General features: G+C 42.7%; 1 protein-coding gene across 1 annotated transcript; it reads right to left on the bottom strand.

Annotated features, from left to right (window-relative positions):
* Positions 1-999: 999 nt before the first annotated feature.
* Positions 1,000-23,975, bottom strand: LOC122403432 (protein stoned-B-like). The gene is made up of 14 exons (XM_043406954.1): positions 23,585-23,975; positions 12,066-14,222; positions 10,809-11,522; positions 10,171-10,737; positions 8,916-9,843; positions 8,471-8,639; positions 8,197-8,398; positions 7,281-7,775; positions 6,901-7,135; positions 6,656-6,824; positions 6,431-6,545; positions 5,629-5,947; positions 5,338-5,548; positions 1,000-5,249 (listed from the first exon to the last, which is right to left on the bottom strand). Exons 2-14 carry the CDS (start codon positions 14,187-14,189, stop codon positions 5,105-5,107), a joined length of 6,393 nt encoding a protein of 2,130 aa, XP_043262889.1. The 5' UTR covers positions 14,190-14,222; positions 23,585-23,975; the 3' UTR covers positions 1,000-5,104.
* Between the last annotated feature and the right edge of the window lie 3,099 nt (positions 23,976-27,074).

Raw genomic sequence — 27,074 nt, 5'->3', positions numbered from 1 at the left:
CTACTTTTGCGTGAAAAAATATAGATTTTCTAATCGAAACTATGTTGAGCAAGTGTTGTGTGATCAATAAGTGCATTAGACATACGTTTTCCTTTTTAATGAACTTTAAGAATGATAGTGATACTTGTATATAGATGTAATTTTTCTTTCGCATGTTTCATAAATACAAATTTATTCTAAATAGTTTTCTTTATTTCGAATATGTGAAAGTTTCATTATTGATGACCAAAGAGAAAAGTTTTCATCTTCTATTATACTAATACGTACATATCACACAGGAGTCCAAACATGTGAATTTCTTTTTCATATCTATTTTTTTTACCTATTCTACAAAAATTTTGTAAATCTTTAATTCTCTAATTAATTTGTATAATTGTATTATTATTGTACATCTTTATTTACCGAGGAAACCGGAAATAATACACAGGACCCACCCAAACCTTTCGTCTAAATTACTTGAAAACCGTTTGTTACATGAAAAAATGTTTCAAACAAAGAACCCTGCTGGAATTTCAGTGTCACAGGGACAGGAATCGATAAACGCGATGAAAGAATATTTCGTAAATGTATGGGTTGCGGAATCTTTATCTGTAATTCATAGTCAACGCACGTAACAGAAATTATGTAAACATGATCAAGGAATGCAGTTAGAGACAGTGTTAGGCGTTAAATCACGATGCCGATGGATGACACTGTCCGCTACTGCAACCTGTTTTACCGTTACGACTTACCGAAACATCGCGATGATCCCTGGCTGTCTCCATTTTTGCATGACAAAAAGCTAAATATTTCACATGTTCAATACTGTAAATTGACTAATACATATTAGTTGAATCTATATATGTAAAATATCATGTAATATGATGTAAAAAACAAATGTTCCTATTTATAAAACCCAATAATTAAAAAAAAATATTAACCTCTAAAATGAAATTCTCGAACCAAAAAGCGTAAATCGAGAATCGAAACTCGACAATAAGATCTGTTCGTTAACCCAACTTCGACCCTTAAACAATTTTATATTATTTATTGATACATAGAATTTATCAATAATACCATTAGCTAACAGTGTTACACTTGTTCCTGTCTATATTTTCGAGTGTTATCATTTTCTCGTTCTCTCGTTTGCGAAATTATAATATACATATATCGGAGTGCAGTAAACGCCTCCGCCCTTAATTACGTCTTCCCTCTCTCGTTTGTCACTTTGTATACACCTCACTGATTACTATCAACTTACAATCACGGATCATACATACACATATAATTACACATTACGACGTTACATACATCTGTTTATGTATATATATATATTTATATATTTATATATGTATATATTTATATATTTATAAGTTACAGATCGAAGATTAGAGGTACTCTATCTCGACGTTCGAGTCTCGTTGTTCACGGTCATCCTCATCTCGCCATACTTCGTGGCTCGATGCTGTGAGAAATGGTTAAATAATTCGTAACGATCGAACTGAAAAAATTCATTTCTATTATACGCGACTCACATGCTGTATCAGATTAAGATTCGTCTGCATAAACACTAAACATTAATTGAAGAGCAACAACGACACTACTAATTTTTCCTTTACAATAAATCGTTACAGGGACTCCAGACAACAGGGTTATATCTATATTTCTACGCAGTTTAATATTTATATGCAGGTAAACGAATAAACTCGGCGGAACGGGGCGACATTTCTTAGGAGTAGTAACAACGGAGGTCGTAATGATTAAAGTAAAGTCTACCTTATCGACGCAGCTTAACAACAGCAACATTGTTTCCAGACATGAATTTCCGTGATTGGTTTAAACACTAAAACACTTCGAAACGTGAAAGGTCGGTTTCGTTGGCTCGGCATTAACAAGATTCGCTTTGTTCACATTTATGCAACGGACAATTATTGTTTCGAAACGAACTGAAGCAATGCCTCTGATCTGTATCTTCCATAGTTATAGTCTCGGCCTCGATCGTCCTTCGAGGGGTTAGGATTACGCTCCCGATCGTAAGAGACCGTGCAATTGTGCATAGTATAATTTCATTGTATGTATATCCACGCAACGAGCCGAACTACTTTACCACCGAAGCATGTACCGATAGTGTTTTATCATTAATTTCCATTGCTCGCTATATGTATGTGTAATATTGCTCACTATTGCGAAAAAAATTAATCGTCCAACATGTCGACATAGTTCTTACTTTCGTGTGAAGATTTAGTTGCGATAACGATTGCATTAAAAGAACAGAATAATAGAAAAGGAGATAATATATTAAAGAATAATGCGAAATAATAATACAACACTAACGGTACGTGCCTCGGCAGTTGTCAAAACGTAATATAGTAAAAAGTAGAGTAAAATCGAATAGCAGGTTAAAACTGGATACAATTGTTTCCCTAAGATGAAAACTGCGATTAGCAATTTACAAGATCACGCGACAGTACAAGCTTAATTCAAATAGTTTCGAAGAAGAAACATCGTGCAAGAACAGTATTTTGCGTACGGTCATTTTTTTTAATTTTTTCAAGGTAATCGGCTCTTTTTAACCAAGGAAGCGTGTATGTTTTTTTTTTATTGTACCTCATAGCGGATGAAAAAGTTACATTTAAATAGGCCTAAAATGTTCAGCATGAAATCTTTTCGATTTATGTTGGAAGAAAAAATGTATTACATATCCGGTTTTAACCTACCTTCCTCTATTTCAAGGTAATGTTCTCCAAAGTATTGGGCTTGTTTCGATAAAAAAAGATCAAAAACAAACTACGACCTCCTCGCACGGACGAAGGATTTTTCGAAATGCATTATCGGATGCATTAGTTCGTTCACAGTATACACTCGTCCGGTGTTGGAAAAATACCGTGTCGACAAGCATGCTGGTATCACACATAACCTATAATTCAATTACCATCCCTAAGATATATTTATAATATGCATCGTATGTGTTTAAATCGGATTTTTCTCCCTTTAGATACACAAACGTCGTCCCGGATATCGCACGACGATGCGATATTACGCGTAGTTGAGATCACGAGCTGGTAACGTCTTATCCAGAGACGAACTTTTCGCGAGAAAAGTTCCCTCGAGATCCGTTTAATGTATCAAACGTAAACAGACCGTCGCGCCGCTGAACGAAAAGCTTTGCGCTGTTTTATTTTTTCTTACTGCTACATTCCGATATGTTACGTCAAATTTTACATTCTTTCAACAACAATAACAAAAAAAACAAAAACAAAAAACAAATAGAATTCTATGCCTTGTCACACAAAATGGAACGGTATTGTCTGTCCACGATTCGATGCATCGTTCGACGAAACACGCGATTCGCACTGACACGGATCAGAGCGACAATCCATAATTCACGGGTAACGGGGTGAACCAACGCTAAGTATCTACTAGTTACTTGGCATATCCGCCGACATTTTTAAACGTCGTTGAATTGATCATAACTATCCGTTAGTCGTTAACCTAACTTAAACGTACCGATACGTACGACCCGGTGAACTGGCACACGAACGGTCGTACGATCATCTTACATGTTAAGGACTAGAATAGACTCTTCTCATCTCCTTTGCAGGATGACAAACGTTCAACGAAAAATTGATAAATTTAAACGGAAACTTACGTGTCTAGGTCTTCGTTCTCCTTATGGAATTATTGAAACGACATCACTGTCGTTCCCTCTTACCTATTAGATCTAAAGCCTTTGTGTCACTGTTTCCCGCGGCGTAGTTCGATCACCGCTGATAAAATCGAGCGTTTAGACTTTGCTTAAATTATAACCGACAGAAAATAATCCTCGTAAAGTAAACTTACGCCTACGACTTGAATACATCGATTTGCAAAGCGTCGGATTCTGTTTTTGCATCATATGACACGCGTAGAAGTATGAAATATCGTTAAAGACTAGATAGACCGCAATCTTTCACGTTCATTCTAACACCACGCATACTCTCTCTTCATCACGCGAAATTCTCATTACCTTCATTATTGATATTATTAGCATTATCATTATAATTATTATCATTATCATTATTATTACTATTATTATTTTCTTATGTGTCTAATAACCGATGAATAATTTTGATAAACTACCCTCTAAGAACGACTAGGTTAACATTTGATATAGATCATCTGCAAGCTCAAACGATAAGATATGCGCGCACAATATTTCGACCTATATTTAACGGGTCTCTTAATTAACAACTATTGTCCTCTGATCGTCGTGTTGTTGCGATACGATCACGTCCATTTAGAAAGAAATCGAACGACAGAAATATTTTCGAAAATACTGAACGGTGCGATAAAGTCTGATCGAATTACAGCTGAACGAAGGAATCGTAAAGGTTATAGAAAAGTTCTTTTTGCCAGATTCGTTGACGACTTACTTGGGTACGTCGTTTCGTCTTCGACATACGTATAGCCTCGTAAAGCCTTTCGCCGGCGTGCGCGTACTACTACTTAGTAAGCTAATCTGAACGTAAAATCAGTATTGTCCACCCTTACAAATTACTTGTTTCATACGTATCTACGTACATCTCGTTAATTGCTATGCGTCGAGCCAAGGCCCCGCTCGTGGCACACACTGCGTAGAAACGCCCGAAACGAGACCGTTCTGCGCAGTATCGAACACGTTCCACGCACGCGTGTATCATGTCTCACAAGTGAAGACGACGGACTCGACGCGAACGCGAGGCTATGGGGCATTTCACGGATCCCGTCGACGCAAAATGAGCGAAGCAACGCGAACGATATCGTAACCGTTAATATTGATGTGCGTTCGAAGCTATGGGGAAATCACCTTTGCTTTCTGGCGGATTATACGATTATTTTATATCAAGGTATGTTGCGTTTTATTCGCGTGGAGATAATTCGTCTGCCGCCAACGACGATCCGCGAAACGCCTCAACCCGTGTCGACTCACAGGCATCGTTCTCTCTCTCTCTCTTTGTATAGACCTTCGATAGTACAGCAGCTTCTATGTGTTTGTCCTTTTAACGACTAATATTAGCAAGTAACTGTTTACCGCTCGCGCGAGTGCGTATCGTCGGTTTCGTACGCGTCAAACATTCATGTTACCTTACGCAGTTTCGATCACCGATTATTCGGATGAATCCGAGTCGGATTCCGCTGGCGCGTCCGAGGCTTCTGCCGCGACCTCTGGCGTCGATTCGGGGATCTTTTTCGCGATCGTCGCCGCCACGTACGCTCCTGGCCCTTCGCCCTGCGTGTGTTCGATTCCAACTCTGTGCAACAAGTAAAAATGATTTTGACACGAGGTTGACAGTAATTCTATAACAATCATTTTTATAAATTGAGCTTATTTCCGCCTACCTGTACTCGTGTCGCGACAGATTCCTGACGTATTTTTCCGGCGGTGCGTCGCTGTCGCTGTTTTGAAGACTGACGCTCCTCGCGGTCGTGTGAGACACTTGGGTCACCGGCATCGTGAACTCCACGTAACAGTACTCGGAGAGATTTTCGGGGATCTGATCGTACGAAGTCAGAGCCATGCGGCAGACCAGTTGGTGGGTCGTATATGCTCCTAAGATCGTAAAACGACGAATCGTAAAGCGAACGAAACATTATTACGATGGGCAAAACAGGCGAACAACGAGGGTGTACCTTGGCCTTCCTTCGGTAACCTGGGCATCCTCCAGACGATCGCACGATGCTGGTGTTCATATTTAGCTTGGCCCGAAGTAACTTCCATCAGCTGTGGCTCCAACGTGTCGACTGCGCCCAGAAATCTCTCGATACCTTTGATTTTGCCGGTTCTTCTGTGAGCAGACTTCACGGACCCGTACCTGAAGTGCTTCTCCACACGAAACAGATAGATCCAGCACTCCGGAATCGGAAAGCGGACCATCACGTCCTCGCAGGGCACCTGGCCCAGCTTTCTAGACGCGAATCCCGGCACGAGAATGTCTGCTCTCAGCTCTACCTAATGGTGCAAAAAACAGAGTCAATTCGCACGGGTTCGAGCGGTAGACTGATGAGTCGGGGAGATTGCCTCTGGGTAGAATTCAGATTCAGTGAACAAAGTTATTGAAAAGGTTTTAGCAGTAGTAATAAAGAATAGAACACGTGCTAAGAATATGGTTACAACAAAGAGACAGAGTTTCGGGTTAGGTTTGTGTCGACATATTTTACTAAGCCAAAGAGTTGTGTTAACTCGTTTGTTCTAACCTAACAATAAGTTTGTTTCAATAATATACTCTGTAACATTCCGCGGTGAACGTTACTCAGGGGCAATCTTTATAGCTCCGTGCAGTAGCTACCAAACAAGTACGAGAACTGTATTACTATGGAAACGAGTATTGAATTTGGACAACGGGACACGATTCATGCAATTTTGTAACGAGGTTTCCGCAGAGGTTTAGACAACGTTTACGTATTTTATTCCTCGATGGTGAAACGACATTACCTTGTTACCGGTAATGCACATTACGGCTTTAAGCTGAAGGGGAAGCTCCCTATTTTTAGGCGGCCTTACTCGGAATCTCATAAGTTCGATATAGCATGCATCGGGTGGCTTGAACCTTCAAACGGGTTAGTCAGGTATTAACCAAAGTCAGTTAGTATTTTCAGTAAGAATATAGTTGTTAGATGGTTAAAGTTCTTCTTAACGAACGTGTCAACGAGGACATACTTTATGATCCTGGACTTCTCATACTCGTCCTGCTGGACGCACGAGTGGAACTCGATGTTCTCCAACCGAATCCATTCCTCCGTTACGACCGGAATTATGTCGTGTCTGCCCACCACTTCCTTCCCTTGGCGCCACATGTCGTTTATCCCCAGCTCAACGTCGGGCATACCTGAAACGATTTCGCGAATCGAAGCGTTTCAGTGACCTATCGATGCCACTTTTACGATTCTCAGGTTGATTCGTACCCGAAAGGAAACCCAAGAAGAATAGACGAACGCGGGCGATCTGTTTTTCCACATGACCCTCGGCATTTTGTTCGACGTAAAGCTCGTCCACCACCGTGATTTGCACCTCCTCCATCTTGTAAGTGAGCGCTCGATCTCGTTGAGCGTGCAGCCTGAACAGAGCCTCCTCGATGGCACAGGAGAACAGCTTCATGTCTTCGAAGTTCTGGGAGCCGAGTTTGAACAGCTGAGAGATCTGGAATTCGTTCGTTCTCAGGTGACAAACATGCCCATCGAAAAGTTGTGCTGATTCGATTACACTGTACTTCAACTGCCCTTTATTTTACCAGTACTTGTATAGTATTTTGCCTATAACAGTGTGTCTGGGTTAGGTTTTGTACCTGTGGGGCGTGTTCGACCGGCAGACCCAGTTTCTTCAGATCACTGCCGAACTCCTTGACGCCTTGGTAGTCACCCTGGATGGCATACGCGGCGAACTGGCTGAGCTTGTTCGTCAACCTCTCCGCTTTAGTCACTTGACCCGGTCGAATACCAGGTCGTCCCTTGTAGAAGATGTACTGCAGCTTCACCGTAAATATCTTGCCGTACTGGTCGAATTGTTGAGCTCCGATGTCAGATACCGAATAACAGGGCAGGAGAGGCAGCTCCTGCAACGGATCCTTGTCATCCCTGTTGATATACATTACTAGGGCCGGGTTGTCGCCTTGATAGACGAGCTTCACGAAGACCTTCTTCCAGAATCGTTGGCCCGTGATCTTTTTCTTGATCGGCTGACGCAGATGCATCTCCCAGCCATCGCCCGTGTAAGTTACTCTCGGGAAGTCTTCCAACGGTTGACTAACGTCCTCGTCGAATAGGGGAGTGGGTGGAGTTTCCTGAAATTGGATCGTTTTATCACAGACGAGATACACGAGTAAACTTTACATCCAATGTATTTTTCGGTCCATTTTTCTGGGGCTCTAAGGCCCCATTACCATTCTCGTGTTACTCGTAACATTACCAACAGGTTACAGAAATTAACACAAGAGAAAGTGAGGCAAAAAATGAAATTACAGAAACATTTCTGGCCATACATTATATTTTTGGTAATCAATTTTTTTCTCGAAAGTGCGTAGAATTTTGGGAGTATGTGTATTGACTAAAAATGATTGTAATTGACCCCCGCAACCGAAAATAATTTTTTTTAAGAGGATTTGAAATTTTTTAATTTAGGTTTAATTTTTCTGAATATAATAATTAATGAAATATGTATGTTAAACCGAAGGGTATTGATATAATTCGAGTAAAAGTAGCTACTTGAGAATCCGTCCTCGTGAGCTCCGCCGGCTGAGCGGTGTCTTCAGGGGCTACGGCATCTTGTACGAATCCCGACTTATCGAAAGGATTGAATCGCGGCGAAGTGTCGGCGTACGCAGTATTCTGCGGGCTTTTGGGCGGTGGAGCCAATACAGGCACAGGCCCTCCTTCGATCACCCCACTTTGATCGCCCTCTTTCGGCCTTACAAGAGACAATAGCAAACGATCATTAAACGAAGCTATTTTGGACAAAGTGAAACTCGTCGATACTTACTTGATGAATACACTGAAGTCAGGACCGTCGTCAGAGTCCGCGGATTCGGCTCTTTTAACCTTGGCTTCCTGCGGTGGAGCGGTCATGCTCAAGAACGAGTCGAACCCATCGGCTTCCCCGAAACCGGTCACCGTTCTCTCCGACACGGTCGCGCTCGAATCACCCCAAACTAGACGAACGTTACAGGCATAGTTTTGTTAACCCCTTCCCGTTCTTTAACGAGTCTGACTCGTGATGAAGATTTTGGCCCAAACGTAAACATCACGAGTCTGACTCGTGGACTGAAAATCAGGCCAAACGTAAACATCACGACTACTGCTTGGGCTCGGATTTCGTCAAGCTAAATGGCACGGGAAGGGGTGAATAGTTCCTTACAGAGGAAGAACAAGTGCACCATTTATGTACAACGTTTCTCGAATTAATCGAGTTCTATAATTTCGCTTACCGTCGCTGGACGTGTCCATGGCGGTCGGCCCGCCCCCGAAAGCGTCCATGAATGGATCCGCGTTGCCGTCCGGTTCAGCAGCCTTATCGAACTTGGAAGCGAAGATGTCGAAGACGTCGCTGGTGTTCTCGATGGTTTTTGCGGTGACTGCGAAGTTGTCCAGGTGCTCCTCGGGCCTGTACGCCTCGGTGAGGGGAAACTCGGCGCCGGGTATCGGGCTGGAAGCTATTGGGACGGGCATGTCTGCGCTGGGTTCGCCAAAATCGCCCAGCAAATCCGAGGCGAACGGTCCGCTGGGCTGAGAGGGGACGTCTGAGGCGGCGAACAGAGGCTCCGCGGTGGTCGTGGTGGTCGTGATGGTCGTCTCCGCGACGGAAAAGAACGCGGACTCAGAGGAGGTGGCGGTGGAGAATTGCTGATCGGCGGTGCTCGCGGAGAAAAGATCGGCGGCGGTGATCGAAGGCCGACTTTCCCGGACGCTCGGAGCCTCCGTGGCGAAGTCCAATCCGACGTTGTCCAAGGCCTCGGATCCCAGACATCCGGTCGTCGAGGCGACGGAAGGCCTCTTCTCGCTGGTGATGGACGCGGTTTCCGGATAGTCCGATTGGAACCCGTCCTCTGGCTGAGCGGCGGACGTTTCTTGCTCGGCGATGCACGCGAACGGATTATCCTGAGCCGTGGAGTCGGTGACCAAACTTGTGGTGTCGCCTGTGGCCATCGAGGTGCTGAAGATCGTGACGGTGGTGGTGTCCGTGTTGGGCGCGTCGAACAGATCGAGAATATCTTGGTTCTGGGGCGTGTCCACCATTTTGGCATCGTCCGACATCAAGTCTGGCACGTTTGAGTCGACGTCCAAGAGGTCCGCGAAACTGTGCTCCGGCGTAGGGGATGGAGAGTGCATCAGAGTGGGGCTGGGCGTTCTGGTTGCCTACGATAGACGGACAGATTTATTTGTTTCCTTAGACAGTCAGTGTGGTCACACTTTAAATTTTGATACAAATCTGAATATTTCAAATCTTAAAGTTAATTTAGATGAAATTTATGACAGCATATTAAGTCTAAACCCTAATTCTTCTCCTGGTGATGATAATATTCATCCATACTCGGTTAAATCATATTGTTAAGAATTTAGTGGATAATATTATAGACAAAATTTTAATGAGAGATTCTAGATGCCAAAATTTCTTTTCTGTCTTTCTACGATCTTTCTCCGTTTCCTCCAGATACCCGGAAATAAATAAATAAGTCTACCAACCTGTAACCGATCCAACAAATGATTCGAGGTGGCGTCCATGGCGCCGGTGACGGATAAAATCAGATCCTTGGTGTGTTTGGGAGGTGCTGGCGGTTGGGGCCTAGGCGGGGGCGGCCTGGACGGCACGGGCTTCCCGTTTTTCGGTTGCGGGGGTGACGTGACCGGGGTCGCAAGATCCGCAGGCTGACCGAAGATCTCTTGGGAGGCCTGCGACAGGACGTCCGCGTCGAACAAGTTCGCGTTCGGTTCGGCGGTTTCGGTGGTCGCAAACATGTCTGTGCCTTGGCTAGTGAATATGTTGGTCGCTGGTGTATCGGTGGCGGGCGCGTCCTCGCCGAACGAGGCGAAGGGATTCGTCGAGTCGACGGGGATCTGCGACTGGTACGATTGATCCGCGGTGTAATTTAGAAACGGATTCTCCCCAGGGGCCATGGTCTCCACGTCCCCGAAGTCCTGCAGAAACGGGTTCGAGGTGCCTTGGCCCGCGAGCCTGTCGTCCGGCTCGGCCTCGTAGTCGTCCATCAGGAACGGATTTCCCCCTTTCGAATCCATGGTGGCTAAAGCGATTTAATCGACTCGAGCTAATATTTTCGTGTATTTGCGGCTCGGTTCGTTTTTAGCGGTACTCTCCTTCTTTATTTGTCCATCAATTCGGACTCGAGTAGCTTCAATTCGGTCTTCCCCGGCCCTAGCGTAGCGAAACTGGTGTCGAAAGGATCCAGCTCCCCCTCTAAAGCGAAGCTCTCGTTCTGCTGAGGCGTGAGGACCTTCGCCGCGTGGTTCTGGTCGTCGATGGACAGGAAGTCCTGCGATTCCGTCTGCTCTCCCGCCCTCGGATTGAAGTCGTCGATATCCGGTACCGCGGTTGCTATGATCGCCGTCAAGTTGATCGGCGCAGGACGAACGGCTATCTCGCCGGAGATCTGTTCCAGCTCGCTTTCCAGCACTTTCAGCTCCGCCTTGCCCGGAAGGATGTTGCTAGCGATGGACGTATCGAAGGGGTCGTTGTACGAGATCTCACAATCCTCGATGGGTGGTTTCGCCTCGATCTTCGGCGTCAGCGGCTTCGCGTCTACCTCGATCTTCGCGTCCAACAGGCTCTCCTGTCGTTGTAGCGGCTCCTTGGATCGTTGCTGTTCCTCGAACTTCTGCAATACGGTGCTCTGTAATTCGCCGATCTTCAGGTCGCTCGGCCTGACAGAGGCGGCCGTGAAATCGCTTTGCCTTCGGATTGCCTCGCTCTCGCCTCTGGGATCGAAATCGTGGTCGCTGTAACTATGCGGCAACTCGAATTGCTGCTGCTTCAGAAGCTCCGACTCGATCAACTTCAGCTCTGTCTTACCCGGCGCTACCTACGTGACCAAACAGACGACACGATGTGATTGGAGGATTATGTCGGTGCGCTAACTTCAACAAAGGCGACCGACACCTTTGTAATTAGGCCGCGTTCTCGAATGGTCTCGAACCTTCGAGAAGCTGTCGGTGTTTTATGTAAAAGGATACGAGACAAGAGACGCGAATCCAGACTCGATCTATACTAGGGCCAACGCGACGACTCAGCCAACGAATGAAGCCGCTGCATCGAGCATGTGGATATCACACGAACACTTTGTTGTTTTTCACTAACTTGTCTCGTTGACCCGAGTATATATCTTGTTCAACGAGAATCGTAAAGGACCAGATCTGTAAATAGTAGGAAAGAAGCTAATCTGTTTAACAAAGAGTAGGTACTCATTCTTTACCATGATTAAATTAATTTCTAATTATAGTGTGAGGTCCAAGCGCTCGACTGACACTCAATATCCTGGCGTCTAAGGCAAAGTCTGCTAGGATGCTTTAACAACAACGAGTCCACTAGCAGATTCCTTATTTTCCACGACTCTGATTTCACCTACCTTGGCTACGAAGCTCGTGTCGAACGGATCGACGTCTTCTGCTTCCTCTTCCTCGTTGGGCAAAACCTCCTCGATGGACTTTTGGGTGTAATACGGCGTGAGCGGCTTCGAGTGTAACGCTTTCTCCTCTTCGGTGGTGGCTAGGAGATCTGGTCTTTTGGACGGTGTTGGTAATTCGAAGACGACCGCCTTGGCGGGTGCCAATTTGAGAACTTCAGGCCTGGAGGACCTCCGTGCGAAATCGACGTTAACGGCAGTCTCTTCTTTCGTTTGTTTGTCGTTAAAGTCGACGGTGAACGTTGGCTGAGGCGCTACGGTCGGCGGTGGGGGTCTAGACGGGTGATTCGATGGTGTCGCCTTAGCCTCTGTTGCTTCCGGTTGCTCGTCCGTTGGCTCAGACCCTTCCTTCGTTTGTTGTTGATCGTTAAAGTCAACGGTGAATGTCGGTGGCGGCGGTCTACACGGGTGACTCGATGATGTTGGTCCTATTACTTCCGGTTGCTCGTCTTTTCTCGGATCGAAGTCGTCGTCGTCGTCCTCTAGAACGCTCGATGGTTGGTTCTGATCACCTAGCAGTTCCTTCTCGAGGAATTTCAACTCTGTTCTCCCGAGTGGAATCTCCTGAACGGTCGATGTGTCGAACGGATCCACGTAGGTGATGTCCTCTACGGGCGCGATGGGCTGGTCGGCTAATTGGCTCAAGTCGGTGGTCGATCCTCCTAGAAGGTCTCTCTTCGCCTGCAGACCCACGACGGTACCGTTCTCATTCTCTACGGTCAGTAAACCTGTCTCGTAGTCCCTGTTGAGTCCAGCTGGGTCGGTCAACGAGATCGTCACGTCCGAGACAGGATGAGGCGGGAGATTATCGAGCTCCTCCTCGATGAACTTCAACTCTGTCTTGCCGGGAAGGATGTTATCGGCGAAGGTGGTGTCGAAAGGGTCCTCCTCGTTGGCGAATGTGGCTGCGACGAAGCTAGCCTCTGCTATCTCCGACTGGAAGTCTACGGTCTCCGGTTCTTTGCTACCGAACGGATCCTCGGCCTCTTCGAGACGCGGCAGCTCGTCAGGCGCGTCTGTTAGGTCGAACTCTGCGTCGTACAAGTCGGGGATCTCTTCCAAGATGGTCTTCTCCTTCAGAACCTCGAACTCTGAGATATCGAGCGGCTCGTTCGGTGGTTTGCTCTCGGCGACAGTCTCCTGAGTGACCGGTTTGGGCAATACAGTGGGAAGCTTTGTTAAATCTACAGGAATGTCCGGGAGGTCGCTGTCATCGTCCAACAAGGTCTTCTCCGCTTGAACGGGCTCGGCGGTTACGTTCTCCTCTAAGGTAGCACTCTCCTCGAAATCGTCCAACAACAAGTCCTGCTGGAGCCTCGGTTTTCTGCTTTTCGAGATCTTGCACGTACTTACGTAGTCGATTCGTCCGGACAGTACCTCTACCGCGTTTGCTAAACTAACCAGCTTCTTCCCCTTGCTGTCGACTGTCTTGAGAACCTTGTCCGCGCTGGTAGTGTCGAACGGATCGTCCCCAGCCTCCTCCTCGGTTGGGCTATCCGGAATGTAGGCTAGTTGAACGTCGATATTCTGAAGAACGTCAACGTAGGTGGTGTCGAAGATGTCCTCGTCCCCGGAAACCTCCGGTTCATCGTCGTCGTCCGGAACCTCGACGAAACCGTCCTCGCTGACCAACGGTTTCTCCTTGGCTGATTTCCCCTCGAAGTCTGGTGGCTCCCCCTCGATCGGATTCCCCTCCTCGTCGAAACCCACCCACTTCTTGGAGGATGTTTTCTTGTCGGGCTCCTCCTGGGTCTCCTCTTCGTGCTCCTTCTTCTCGTTCAACGGCGGTTTTCGTTGGAAGAACGAGGTCGACTTGATGCGGTCGAGGTCACCCTGGGTCTTCTTGAGGATCGAGTCTACGCCGGCGGTCAATGCCTCGAACTTCTTCCACTCGTCGGAACCGGCGTTGCTGGCCTGCTCGCCGGATGACTCGACGTTCGTCTGGGCCAATGCCCGCGATCGCCTATAACTCTCGAGCTCCTCTGGATCGAACTCTTCTTCCTCTGCCCCCTTCTTGCCCTTCTTCTGCTTTTTCTTCTTCTTCAGGCCTTTGGCTAGCTTGTGCATCCTTTAACAGCTACCGTGGATCGCGCGAGGCCTCTGCAAGTAAACGATTATTATCAATAAATTATTTGACAGCTTAATATTTCAAGTTTAACACTTCTACAACCGTCGATGACACTGTGGCGTTGCAGGAATCTTTCTGTTCGAGTACTACGAATTTCTAAATTAAACGCAAAGAATCACCTACTGGTACTGGACGAATCAATTCCGGTGCGTGGACTTGCACAACCTGTCGAAACTTTCTGTGCACGTGTATTGCTCAGCATCCAATAAGCGATCTCCAAATACAAGCATGGAAGGCAAGACAAAAAAATCCAAATAGGTAGCTCTACAGGATTGGTTTACGCTTTTGACTACGGGACGCTCGTAGCACATACAGTTATCCTCGCCTTCGAGCGATAGTTTTTACCCCGGATACAAGTCACAGAATCATCATCGCCACTATTTACGTTTAAAGTAGTAATTTTAATTTTTAAATTTCGTTAAAATCGTTGTGTCACGCTCGAATCACGGTTTATACGCGCGAATGCTCAGCACCCACGCCGTTACTTTGTCGAATCCTTGAATACTTGTTGCACACTACCGATCTTTATTTAGCCGGTTACTCCTTATAACTGCCCGATGCTAAATTCGTCCGTTTCTTTTTTAACGCGTGCACACTACGCGATACAGCTCTGAACGCATATTCTCTTTAGCACAATTTTATTCAAACGACCAAGAACGAACATATCGATGCATGGCGATGATACCTAATTTTAATTTATATTTCAACTTCAATTTCGATTTTTTATTTTGGGAGTTGAATTTTACAATGAGAAACCATTTAAAATGATACGTTCCAGGAAACATGTAATAGTAAATATAAATACATAAACGTTAAATTCCTTAACCTGTTAGAAACTGATAATTTTTTTAAAACCACCTAACAACGATGTCTCCAGAGAAGAATACCCCCTTAAGTGTCATCGGTACATAAATTTACTTACAATTCCCACAGTTACTGAAACTCAAAATCAAATTCTGATAGAATTAGAATTAAAAGAGCACGACTAAAAATTTGATGCCGTTGTCCCCGGAATCACTGTTTACGTCACTGCCGGGAACGATCGAACTTGCGACAAAAGGCGCTGGAGAAATATCGTTTTTGGCCGAACAAAGGAGTCGTTATCTGGGATTTCTGTATCAAGCTGATACAAATCTTTTCCGTGAATGTTTCTCTGTACGCGTCACAGGATCGTTGCCAGAACAGTCCGATCGATTGCAGTGCCGTAACCCCTGCCCATTTCGCCCATTTCTTTTGCCCTCCCTCTAACCTCAAAGCGTCATAATTATTACTAGTAGACTGCATCGAACGCATACAAATAAATCAAATTACATTCGGTGTGTGCATCGTTCGATACCGTTTAATTTTGCCTTATGACATTTTTCTACATCTCCAACCGTTTTAGAGGTATAGCTTCCATTCGCCCAGTGGCGCCTTGCATTTTACAATCGACAACTTTAATTTCTACGAACTATACAGGGTGTTCGGCCACCCTTGCGGAAAATTTTAATGGGGGATTCTAGAGGCCAAAATAAGACGAAAATCAAGAATACCAATTTGTTGATGGAGGCTTTGTCAAAAAGTTATTAACGTTTAAAATTCCGCACGTACTGAATTTTTTCTCTCGAAAATGCACAGGATTTCGGGGGTATATCTATTCACCAAAAATAATTGTAATTGTCCCCCGCAACCGAAAATAATTTTTCCAGAACGATTTGAAATTTTTTTTTCGTTGAAAAAAGGCACCTAAGTAGATTTTCCATAAGGAATTTTTTTCTCGAAAGTGCGTAGGATTTCGGGGATATGTGTAATGACCAAAAATGATTGTAATTGACCCCCGCAACAGAAAATAATTTTTCCAGAACGATTTGAAATTTTTGAATTTAATTGCTAATAACTTTTTAACGAAGCCTCCATCAACAAATTGGTATTCTTGATTTTCGTCTTATTTTGGCCTTTAAAATCCCTCATTAAAATTTTTCCCAGGAGTGGCCGAACATCCTGTATAATATTTTGCGTGACACCATGGAAAGGAATACGATGAAATTATTCAACCTAGTATCCCCTTTCGTCGAACTCTATGCATTTGCAAGACGTGGTGTTTCCTACAGACGATAAGAAGCTTAAAATCTTACGCGATACACGTACTTAGCATATTACACGAATTAATCCGTTTCAGATGGGGAAATTTAATTAACACTTGGATCGAAAGCTATATCCCAACAACGCAGCGACAGTCGATACCCTCTGTTTTAGTTTGCGAGACTTCTCACCGGCTAAGACTCCAATTCAATTCAAATGAAATTCCTTGAAAATTATAGGAATACCAAGTTAGCCTGTGTAGAAATTATTTTCTCTGACATTTAATCGCAAACGACGGAAGTAGATTCGCTTGTTGTCTAAATGATTTCTTAATTAGTGATGACATTTGCATCAATCTCAGTGATTGTAATTCTATTGTGTAATTGTGAAGAAATCGTGCAACTCTGATTAAATCGTACTAATGGAAACCGTGTAACTTTCAAATAACATAAAGGTAGATTCGGATTGTAATGCATCACCCCCGTGGGTGGCGCCACCTGCTTTGAAAAAGAGTTTTAAACTACGTCAGAAACTTAGGAACTACTGTTTCTCGCACGAAAACACTCTACAAATCGACCAGTGAAAGATTCTGAAAAACGACCAATACAAGGGTGGTCGACCAGCAACGAAACAAAATTTTGTCGATAATTGGGGGAGGGAGCACGTGCTCCAGATTATTGCACGGCGGTCGTGTCGGGGGTAGCTGGCGTGCTAACAAACTCCCACCTCCACTCCGCCATCAAGCGATAGCAGCGCACCTGCATGCATGCCAGGAAGTTAGAATCGATAACAGGAGATGAATCGACCGAGTTCTCGACAATCTCACCTAGAGCAAAATGTTCTCGTTTCCGACTTGCTCGAAACACGATCGACAACCGATTCTCTAACCCGAACTTACGAAATAGGAACGAAAGTCGAGAATACTAGCTTTGAAGAAACTTATGCATATATTTCTTTTCTTTCTTGTTACTGGAATTATTGTTTCTTTTTTCTTTTCTTTGTATACTTTTTTATTACTATGTTAATAGTGCCCAACACTAAGATTTTCCATATAAAATAGTTTGTAAGATAACTATACAAAATTATAAGTCTTCACATTTTCAAGTTTTGAGGTTAAAAGGACAATGTTAAGTCATAGAGGGGTTTACTGACCCAAGAGCGTACAGCCTATGCTATACACCGTTGGAAAGGTCTCGCCAAGGCGAATCGACTGATACCGTTTTTAACTTCGATATCAGATGGGATCATGTCGAAAAATGGCCTCAAAGTTCGAGATTTTGCGGTTTTGAACAAAAGAATCCGGTCGTAAAAGCCCATCCGGCCCGAGGGACCTCGGATAGGCACCTGAGGGAAAACCGAGCGGTGTAAGCGATACTCTAGCAGATTGGGACGGCAAATGTGCCCCACCACCTTCATTTCAGTGCCGTGTTGGGCCTGCGTTTGCCGCATGGGCCCCGTTCGAAATGCCCAGGGCGAAATCGCCAATGGATCAGTTGTTTTTCATGAACATAATATATTCATGATAGACGATTCGCAGGTATGAGTTGGGAATGTGCAGGTTAGTATTCAGACTAATGCGTCACTTACAATAGTGAATGGAGTGACATTTTATTGATTAAACGAAACATAATGATGTGAATACTGAATACTAACCTGCACATTCCCAACTCATACCTGCGAATCGTCTATCATGAATATATTATGTTCATGAAAAACAACTGATCCATTGGCGATTTCGCCCTGGGCATTTCGAACGGGGCCCATGCGGCAAACGCAGGACTAACACGGCACTGAAATGAAGGTGGTGGGGCACATTTGCCGTCCCAATCTGCTAGAGTATCGCTTACACCGCTCGGTTTTCCCTCAGGTGCCTACTCGAGGTCCCTCGGGCCGGATGGGCTTTTACGACCGGATTCTTTTGTTCAAAACCGCAAAATCTCGAATTTTGAGGCCATTTTTCGACATGATCCCATCTGATATCGAAGTTAAAAACGGTATCAGTCGATTCGCCTTGGCGAGACCTTTCCAACGGTGTATAGCATAGGCTCTACGCTCTTGGGTCAGTAAACCCCTCTATGACTTAACATTGTCCTTTATTATTGTATCATCTTATTCTTTTTTTCTGTTATCTGAAAAGTGTTAATTTTCAAGATGATGTACATAGAAACGTGAAACCTATCTCTGACGTGGATATAACAGCTATTATTGCTACACTATTGCTATACGGCTTTTTCGAGTACGCTGACCAACTGAACCTAAATGGAAGTTTCAACTTTCACCAGAGGGCGGTTAGAGCCTCGTTACACGTAATACTTAGCAAATAATATTGGTTCAAAGTCAGAGTAGGGGTAAATTGACTTCACAGCTACAACCGAGGGTTAAAGATACAGTGTTATTATGATATCAATGAACTTCCAATTGGCAATGACTCGGACAATTTCTTTTTAAGTCTATGCACAACAGATTTTATTGCAAATTGCTAGCTTATCTATTCAATCGAATGAAATGTAATCCAATTAACGATTAACAAATTACGAGTACAAAATGTAATTGTACGCCGATAGTTTATCATTTGTTCATACATTTTTCACACAAATTTTGTAATAGCAGTTGTAGTTGTAGGATAAACGTTTAAAAAATGTAATCTATAATTGTAATTATAAATAATAGCTTTTGTAATTAATTGAGTGTAATTGATTGAATGCACAACCCTGGTATAAAGTATATGAAAGAATAGGTTATAGATGGATGTAGTGTATAGACGTCACGATTACAGGTCGAAGCAAATACTTGTAAACACGACCTGAGTCTTTTATCCTTGAACTGAAATGAGGCTTTCATACGTGAAGTGTTAGACCAACCAACACGAAGCTTCTTGCGAGGCCAGTATTTTATTTTCGGGCGATTGAAAACCTCATAATCAAAGATTTATTACGGTAAATAATAATGTTGGAAGTGATTTTAATCGTTCTGTATAAATCAACTGATTAGGTGCGAAATAAAGATTCGTTATTGGACTTCCATCAGTAAAAAACTAGTTACAATATATATCAGTTATTATTAACGGAAGAAACATGTTTGATTAAATACAAATAGACATATTTGAGGTTATGTTCGGTAGAAACGATCGGTGACGGAATAACTCGTCGGGATATCGACGTCGAGGCACGATAACGTATTCTTATATCTGGCATCCAGATAATTAAAGGCCCATGTCGCGTCACTGGATTCAATAGAAATTATCGATCACTTCGGTTGGTGCCCCCACGGAAAGTAAAATAGAGACCGTCAGGATCTGGTAATTAACTCGTAACAAGTGTCGAAGTGTAGCCAATTTGTCATTGCCAAAGAAACCATCTGTATGTATATGTAAATGCATTGCCTAACAATTTGTTTGTTGCTTGTTTAACATTTACACTGTCAAACAAATGCTTATACAGCGTGTTAAGTACCTTGAAAACAATATTTTTTTGAGAATAATATTAAATACAAAACTTTTTCAATTCTTTTTACAATCTAATCAGGACCGCCAGGTTTCATGTAAAGAGGTTTGAAAAGCTTGTCACCGGACATCTTACAGCAAACACAATTGAAAACCGTTCAGTGGAATCCGTTCTAGTTGCGTTACGACAAGAATTCCCAGGTCGTCTTCTGTTGAAAATCAACCGGATGTCAAGAACTACTGCTAAACCTCCATTCTGAATTATTCCCTTTATCATAACCTAACTTTCTTTAGACATAATAACGATCAGAACTTGAGAATCACTTGCTGATTTATATCAAAATTTAATTCTCTAATAAATTTTATTATGCACTAACCTATCGTTAATATAATATTTATTTATAAGAATATATCTTACTTTAAGGGATTCTAGCATTTTCTTATAGAAATGTATATTTGTTATCATTATAATAAGATATTTTGTTACGTATTAATTAATATCTCTTTAGGAATTTTTTAACGAGCAAACGTTTCACTTAGTTTATATTTTTTTACCGTATTTTGTCAACTAACCAAACGAGAAAAAGGATCAGACGCCAACAATAGAACAAGGGTTGGATCAATAATAACCGTTAACTATTCTATATTATGCTTTAGAGAACAGATTTTTTAATTTAATTAATTATAAGGTTGTTCTGTAGTTTAGTGATTTTTTTCAGTGTTGATTATTCGACTCCAGTCTTGTTGTTTCATAAAGAAAGTAATTAATTTCTCAAGCTCTTCAGATTTATTTCTTGTTTTAGTGAAAATATTGAAAAGTATTATAAAGAAACTAGTGTTGAATAGTTAAAATTGGGAAAAGTCACTAAACTGCAGAGTTACCAATTATATTACAAGTTCTTTGTGACTATATAGGGTAACTGCTCGAGTGATTGGATGTGCCCCAGTAATCAGACACTTGGCAATAGTTTTCCTTAACTCTGCAATAGTACTTCTATACACCGTGACCCATTTTATTTTATAAATGCAATTATTTCACGAACCGTTATACGGAAAAAAGTGGAATGTGCAATATTTCAAAGGGATAAGTAACTAAATATAAATAGTTTCTGTTTAAATGAACGTGTAAAGGACATCTGAAGGTAAAATTCTTTCTTTTTTTTTTAACAAAATATTAATTTTCGTAATAATAATAAAGAAACAGGGTGCATAATATAATATTATTTGTTAATAAACTGGTTATTAACGACAAATATTAGAATTCGTTCTAAGAATCTCAAAGAATTTTAAGAATCATCGTAAAAAATGTTATAATAAATATTTAAATGATTAAGACAAGTATGGCGTAATTTTCAATTGAATCAGACAAAACACGGCCATCGAAACGAACTCGACTAACCTCGGGTTTATTGATTCGACTGACACAGACCCTGAATTGTTTTAGAATTCGGACATTTTTACGATCGAACTCGTGCTGAGACACTTTTCGTTCGAAGTAATCGGTTTCTTTCTGCGTAAAGTTCGTTTCCCGAGGTCGGAATCGATGGGACACGGTCTGAAGTTACGCATAGATATTCGAACCAGTCCGATCGTGGCTTCGCGAACGTAGCTGACGTAGCAGTGATCGTTGCTAAGACGATAATGAAGCTGTTCGTTGAAAACTCGCTTGGTCGATATTAGGATTGTGTGCCACGCTATAAGATTAAAATATCTCCTAAACTAGTGACTTTTCGACACAAGTGGCTTAGTACTTTTTTGTAGGAAATAACGAGCTGCATCGACCGGCGCATTAAAAAATGCATGTTTCCATTTTAAAAACCAAACTTTACTTTCGTACGACCTTTACACTTTCGTCTAAATTTTTCCTTTTTTTTTTATCAACAGTGGGGAGATTCGAGTGGTACGAAAATAACACCGATAAAGTTCTGCGACAACGTTTATAATAGCTTTTTCGATCGTGTCGTTTAGGTCGTGGAACGGCCTTACGGAACAGCCTCCACGCGTCTTATCTACAGAATTATATTTATCCCAAACTCAGGGCTGCTACGTGCCCTATTTTCGTTAGGACAGTCCTAAAATCACACGTGTCTGTCATACGTCCTACTTTTTTTATAAAAATTTTTAATTATGTCTCGAAAGCAACATCTCAGATTGCAAAATGACAGTTTTTGATTTTTTTTCGAATCGACAGTAATTTGATAAGTACCGGCATTGTTTCCAAAACCTAACCTGAAAAAATTTTTTCAGTCTGCAATATAACTGATTAACAAAATAATATTTCGTTGGAAAAATTATAATACATGAAAATACTTAATTTTTCCCGTGCCTCGGATCGGGAACATGCATACGACATGCCTTAAACTATACTATATAACAAGAAAAATGAGACCACGGGCAGGTCTGTACGATCAATAGGACCGGAAATCTGAAATCGTGAAGTAGGCTAAGCAATTGTTGTTTCCATAGATAAATTAATCTTAAATATTTCAATTGTTTTCTATTACAGAAAAAGTATCAATTGATGATCAATTATAAATTGATAATCGTCAATTGCAAGTACGTTTTGCCCTACACTGTAGAAGCAATCCTGGGGTCACAATCCACAGGAAACTGAATGAAGAAAAATCGATCGTTCGGGGAAGGGGTCAGACTACTCTCTGTACGAAAATTCGTTCGCGAATTTCGTGAGTAGCTTTCTACCAGAAATATCGACACTCGTCTAACCGCGTCGTTCATCCGATCGATTCGAAAACAGGCGAAAAGCAGTGTCCGCGTGTACGGTCCGCCCACTATCCTCCAACGAGGAAACTCTAGAAACGTCGTAGCACAGATCGGGGAAACCCTAAAAAGAAGGTTAAGCGAGATCGTTTTGGTTCCGAAATACAATCTTATGCCCGAGGTCCACTTAAAAATTTCACTCTCTAGAATTGGTACGGCCAGTTTGTTTTTACTCATTGTTCGAAATCTTTAAGCAGATTTAAATAAAGGCACACTTTCGTTTAAATTTAACGTTGAAAATTCTCGAATTAAGACTAAGGTTCTGTTGAGAGGCAAAGCAACTTCCAATATCGAATCTGGTGCGAAAGAAATTTTATTCTCGACGTCACATTCCAAACGAAAAATTCTCAAGTGGACATCGGGCATAAGGCTCTGGTAGACACAGTATTGGAACTAAGGTTCCTTCTCAGGGGCATTGAACCGACATTGCGAGCGACACCCAGCACGGTGATTTTTCAAACGTGTCAAAGTCTCCTATTTTAGTTAGTAACTTTAAACAGTAAAACTCTAAAGCGAACGTTGGACAGAAGAGTTTCCGACAGAGCAACTATGGTAAAGATTCCCTTATACGATTAAGCTACCAACGTCACGGGTGACGGAGCAACTTACAGCATGGAGATTCATCCGCAAGCTCCATGTTAAGGATCTCTTAAAGCTAAAAATCTAAAGCGAACGCTAAACATAAACCTTTCTAACGGGCATAGAATCAAGATTAAGGGATGATTCGCGCGACCAGGCGGCCGACATTACGAGTGACAACCTCCATGTTAAAGATCTCTTTCACCCTGTACCGATTGCCAAGACTGTGACTGTCGTTCGAGCACCAAGCAGTGCAAATTCTTAGCTACTGTTTAGGAGATAAAAACACTTTGATCACCAGGCATTTGTAATGGAAAAGCAGGGTAGCACGGCGATCGTCGCGACGTCCGCGTACCGCGGATCAATCGACGACGGTAAGCGTGGGCGTCGGGTGTCGCTTTAAAGCGGATCTCTATCTCTCCTAGCGGTGCCACGAAACCTCGTTCGCTCGTTCCAGCGACCTACTGTACTTACGATTCCAGCCTCGTCAGCCACATTGGTTCGACGCACATTTTTTTCGAGTCATCCCCGTGGCTCGAGACCCACGTTCTTCATCCGCGGACGTTTCGCGCACTTCGTCCCGAACGAACCAGCACACTAACCGAGAAGAACAAGCGGAAGAATGGGCAGACGGGGGAGGCTTTCTGGGAGAGAGGGAGGCGATCGTACCGTGGAAGAGGAAGCGATGGTTGGACGGTGGACACGGCGAACAGAGGGTCGAAAAGCTCGCGGGAACGGGACGGATCGAGGCCGAAATGTTGTAAGAGGTATTTTCGTGTTCTCGTTTCAAGGAAAATCGGATAGAAACCGGGGCGTGGAGAGCCGCGAAGGCCCTGCCGAAAGCGAAGCCGACTCACCTCGTACTCTCTCCTGCGGCTCGAGCTATTTCCAGCATCGATCCGTCGGTTCCGCCGGAGAAGAAACATGCGCATACAACGGGCGGACGCCCACCGACGTCCCCGACGCCCCTGCGTTCTCGCGATCCCCACCCTCCACCCCTCTCTCCTCGCCTAACCGAGTCACCCTTTGGCTAGCGATGGCCTGAAAACGCGAAAGATGGAACGGACCGACCGATCGATCTCCGAAATTCGTCGATTCTCCAATTTCGATACTCTTCCAACTTCCCCTAAACGAACCATTCTACTCCAGAACACAATACATATATTGACGGTTCTTTGGAACTTTTGTTCATTATTTCAAATATTGGAGAAACGGTACCAACGCATTCCTCAGATTCTTCCGGTTAAAACGAGTCCATACACGACATAAATCGGACTATTTTTATGTAACTCACCCCTAAAAGGTGTAATTTACAAAAAGAACGCTTTAATGTTTTCTAAAATATTTTTCAATTATTCTAGTTCCGAATAACATTCTTTCTGGTTTTTCTATTTATCACGAGTATTTTAGAAAACTTTAAATGCGTTCTTTTTTAAAATTGTACCTTTTAGGAGTGGATTACTTAAAAATAGTCTGATTTATGTCGTGTTTGGACTCACTTTCATCGGAAGAATCTGAAGAATGCGTTGATACCGTTTCTAGAAATATGACGTGAAAACAATTTTGAAATTTTTCTTTTCATAAAGGAGTATGTACATCACAAAATAGTATGTTAGAGAAATCTCTAAGCGATTCGCGTTTCACAAAAGTTCTGGGGTAAGTGCAGTGGGGTTCATCACAGTTCTCTTACCAAAAGGCAAAGCCTTCCCCACTACGTGACCAGATCCTTTTAAGAAACCCTTATCGTTTTCCACGTGTCGTGCAGCACCATGACTTTGGGCCATCGGCCACGCACACGGTATAGTTCGGGCCACAATATAGCGAGGTCGTAGACTCGAGTAGGTGTCAAAGTTTACACGTTTCAGCTCCCGAAACAAGTAAATTGACAGAAATACGAGCAGCTAAGGACCTTCGACCATAGTCAGGGTAGTACGAAGAAATGTTCTATCTAGTGTCGCCATTTTTAGAGGTATCGTAACAGGTAAAGGTCTTACTCAAGTCTTTGATATCTTAATTTACCTGCTTATAATATATGCATGTAGAAAATTAAAAAAGGTAGTGCAGTTACGGACGCAGAAAGACATTCAGAAAGACACCCTCAAGCAAGGTGTCATGTACCAACCCTCAAGAGTTTAGTTTATGACCTCGCTATATTGTGACCCGGACTATACCTTTGATGATCGGCGATCGGGCTCTCTATCGCCGACCCATAAACAAAACATCCGCGACTCTAGAATTCGTCGCACCTCGAGTATCACCTACGTCGAGCCCAAGTCTGATGACAGACTTATGGTTCCGATATCGACACCTACGATACTCTTGAGAATCAGGTCAAAGCCCCAAATGCATTATTTACCCTGACACGCATCACCCCTTGAAAAAGGAATTGACGCTAGCAAGTAAGTATTGTTTGTGCGGAGGACAAAACCAGTGGCGTGCTTTATAATTAATATTTACACGCAAATTAAGTTGCCAATACTTTCCGTACGAACATAAAGAGCAATTAAACAAAATTTCATCTCGATCGAATAATCGTAGCAGGTCTTATAGCGAAATCACAAACATACGGACTTTAAATTTTGAAGTATACACTATTGGGCAGAAAAATGATTTTTATCATTTAGTTTCTCTAAATTAATATGATACACGAAGATTATAATAAGTCTGAAAGTGAAATTGTCTTATTGCAAATAGCATAAATATTAAGGTAATAGGGGTGCTAAAGGAAAGCACAAATGCAAATTGATCGAGTTTAGTGCTTTCTATGTAGTAGCATTTAGGAATAATTGTATATACATGACTGGTACGGAGGAAGCAACATGGGCAATGTATTTACATAAATAGTTGTCCAATAAACAGCCACGACATGAGAATTGTCCTCCAGGAGCAGCATCTAGCTGATGTGTAGCCCAGAAAGGCTGAAGCAAATGGCACAGTAACAAAGTATTGGCATGAACCAGCTTTAAATCAGTGCTTCTCAACCTTTTCAACGATCGACACAGAACATATTCGTTCCAATCAATTCGGATAAAATTTTATTTGCATATCTATGTTCCAACTGAAAATATAAACTACTTAATTATGCAGGAATATTAATTATAAAGCACGCCACGAGGCTTTAAATGAAGCCTCTAATATAAAATATCTAATATAAAATTTAAAATTAAAAAAATTTTCATGACAGTTGTTTTAAAAAAGTTTAACTCGAATTCAATATGCAACCCACTTTTAGTTTATAATCCATTGGTTGAGGAACACTGCTTTAGATCTTCGCATCCCAGAAGCTATTCATCCGGTGCATGAATATTTAAGTATCTTCTCAAGTACGTATTCCTTAGGCGGATATCGTCAACATAATAACTGCAGTTGCAACGTGCTTGTTTTAAGTATAGCTCTTGAGATTTTATTCGTTGCGAAAAGAAATTAATAAAATCGGCGGTTTTTAAGTTTTTTAAAAGATGCCTCTCTTAAAAAGAAAAAAGGAAGTTTAACTGGTAAACCCAGAGATGGTTTTGTAGTTCTCAAAATTCTCAAAGTGTATCAAGAAAGCCGTAAACACTAGTGATACTTTGAAACAGTTAGAAACAATATTTAGATTGTTCTAAAGTGTGAATAATATAAAAAGAAAAGATCATAACATATTTTGTGAATTACGGTTGAACTGATTTGGAGCGTTTCAAACCCATCGCTAGCTACCCTTTTCTTCTTCGCGTCGTCGCGTTGCCCTTTCGCAGATGACACTACGACTATGTCGACGCGATTCTTCTGCGGCCATCTTTTCGGGTAGAAAAGAATACCTTTGTCTAATAAACGGAGGAAAATATCGGCATTTTTTGATCGACCTACGATGACCTGAACAAATTGGTTTCTAGATTCTCGCGTTCAAGAGAAAGAGTGACGTAACTGCGTGTCAAAATTGGATACATAATTAGGAATTTCAGCGAAGCGTGACTCTTCCAAGGAA

Source organism: Colletes gigas, unplaced genomic scaffold (genome assembly GCF_013123115.1).
Source record: "Colletes gigas isolate AHSC1104 unplaced genomic scaffold, ASM1312311v1 Colletes_gigas_Sc00052, whole genome shotgun sequence".
NCBI lineage: Eukaryota > Metazoa > Arthropoda > Insecta > Hymenoptera > Colletidae > Colletes > Colletes gigas.
This window is presented reverse-complemented; position numbering and strand designations above follow the sequence as displayed.

Bases quoted from the DNA above. Each gene is read 5' to 3' on its own strand.
- LOC122403432 (XM_043406954.1), bottom strand. From the start codon at position 14,189: ATGCACAAGCTAGCCAAAGGCCTGAAGAAGAAGAAAAAGCAGAAGAAG. The intron at 10,738-10,808 runs TAAAGAAGGAGA...CGAGTCGATTAA, and splicing joins AGTCCGAATTGATGGACAAA to ATCGCTTTAGCCACCATGGA. The intron at 8,640-8,915 runs GTAAGCGAAATT...ACGTTCGTCTAG, and splicing joins CATGGACACGTCCAGCGACG to TTTGGGGTGATTCGAGCGCG.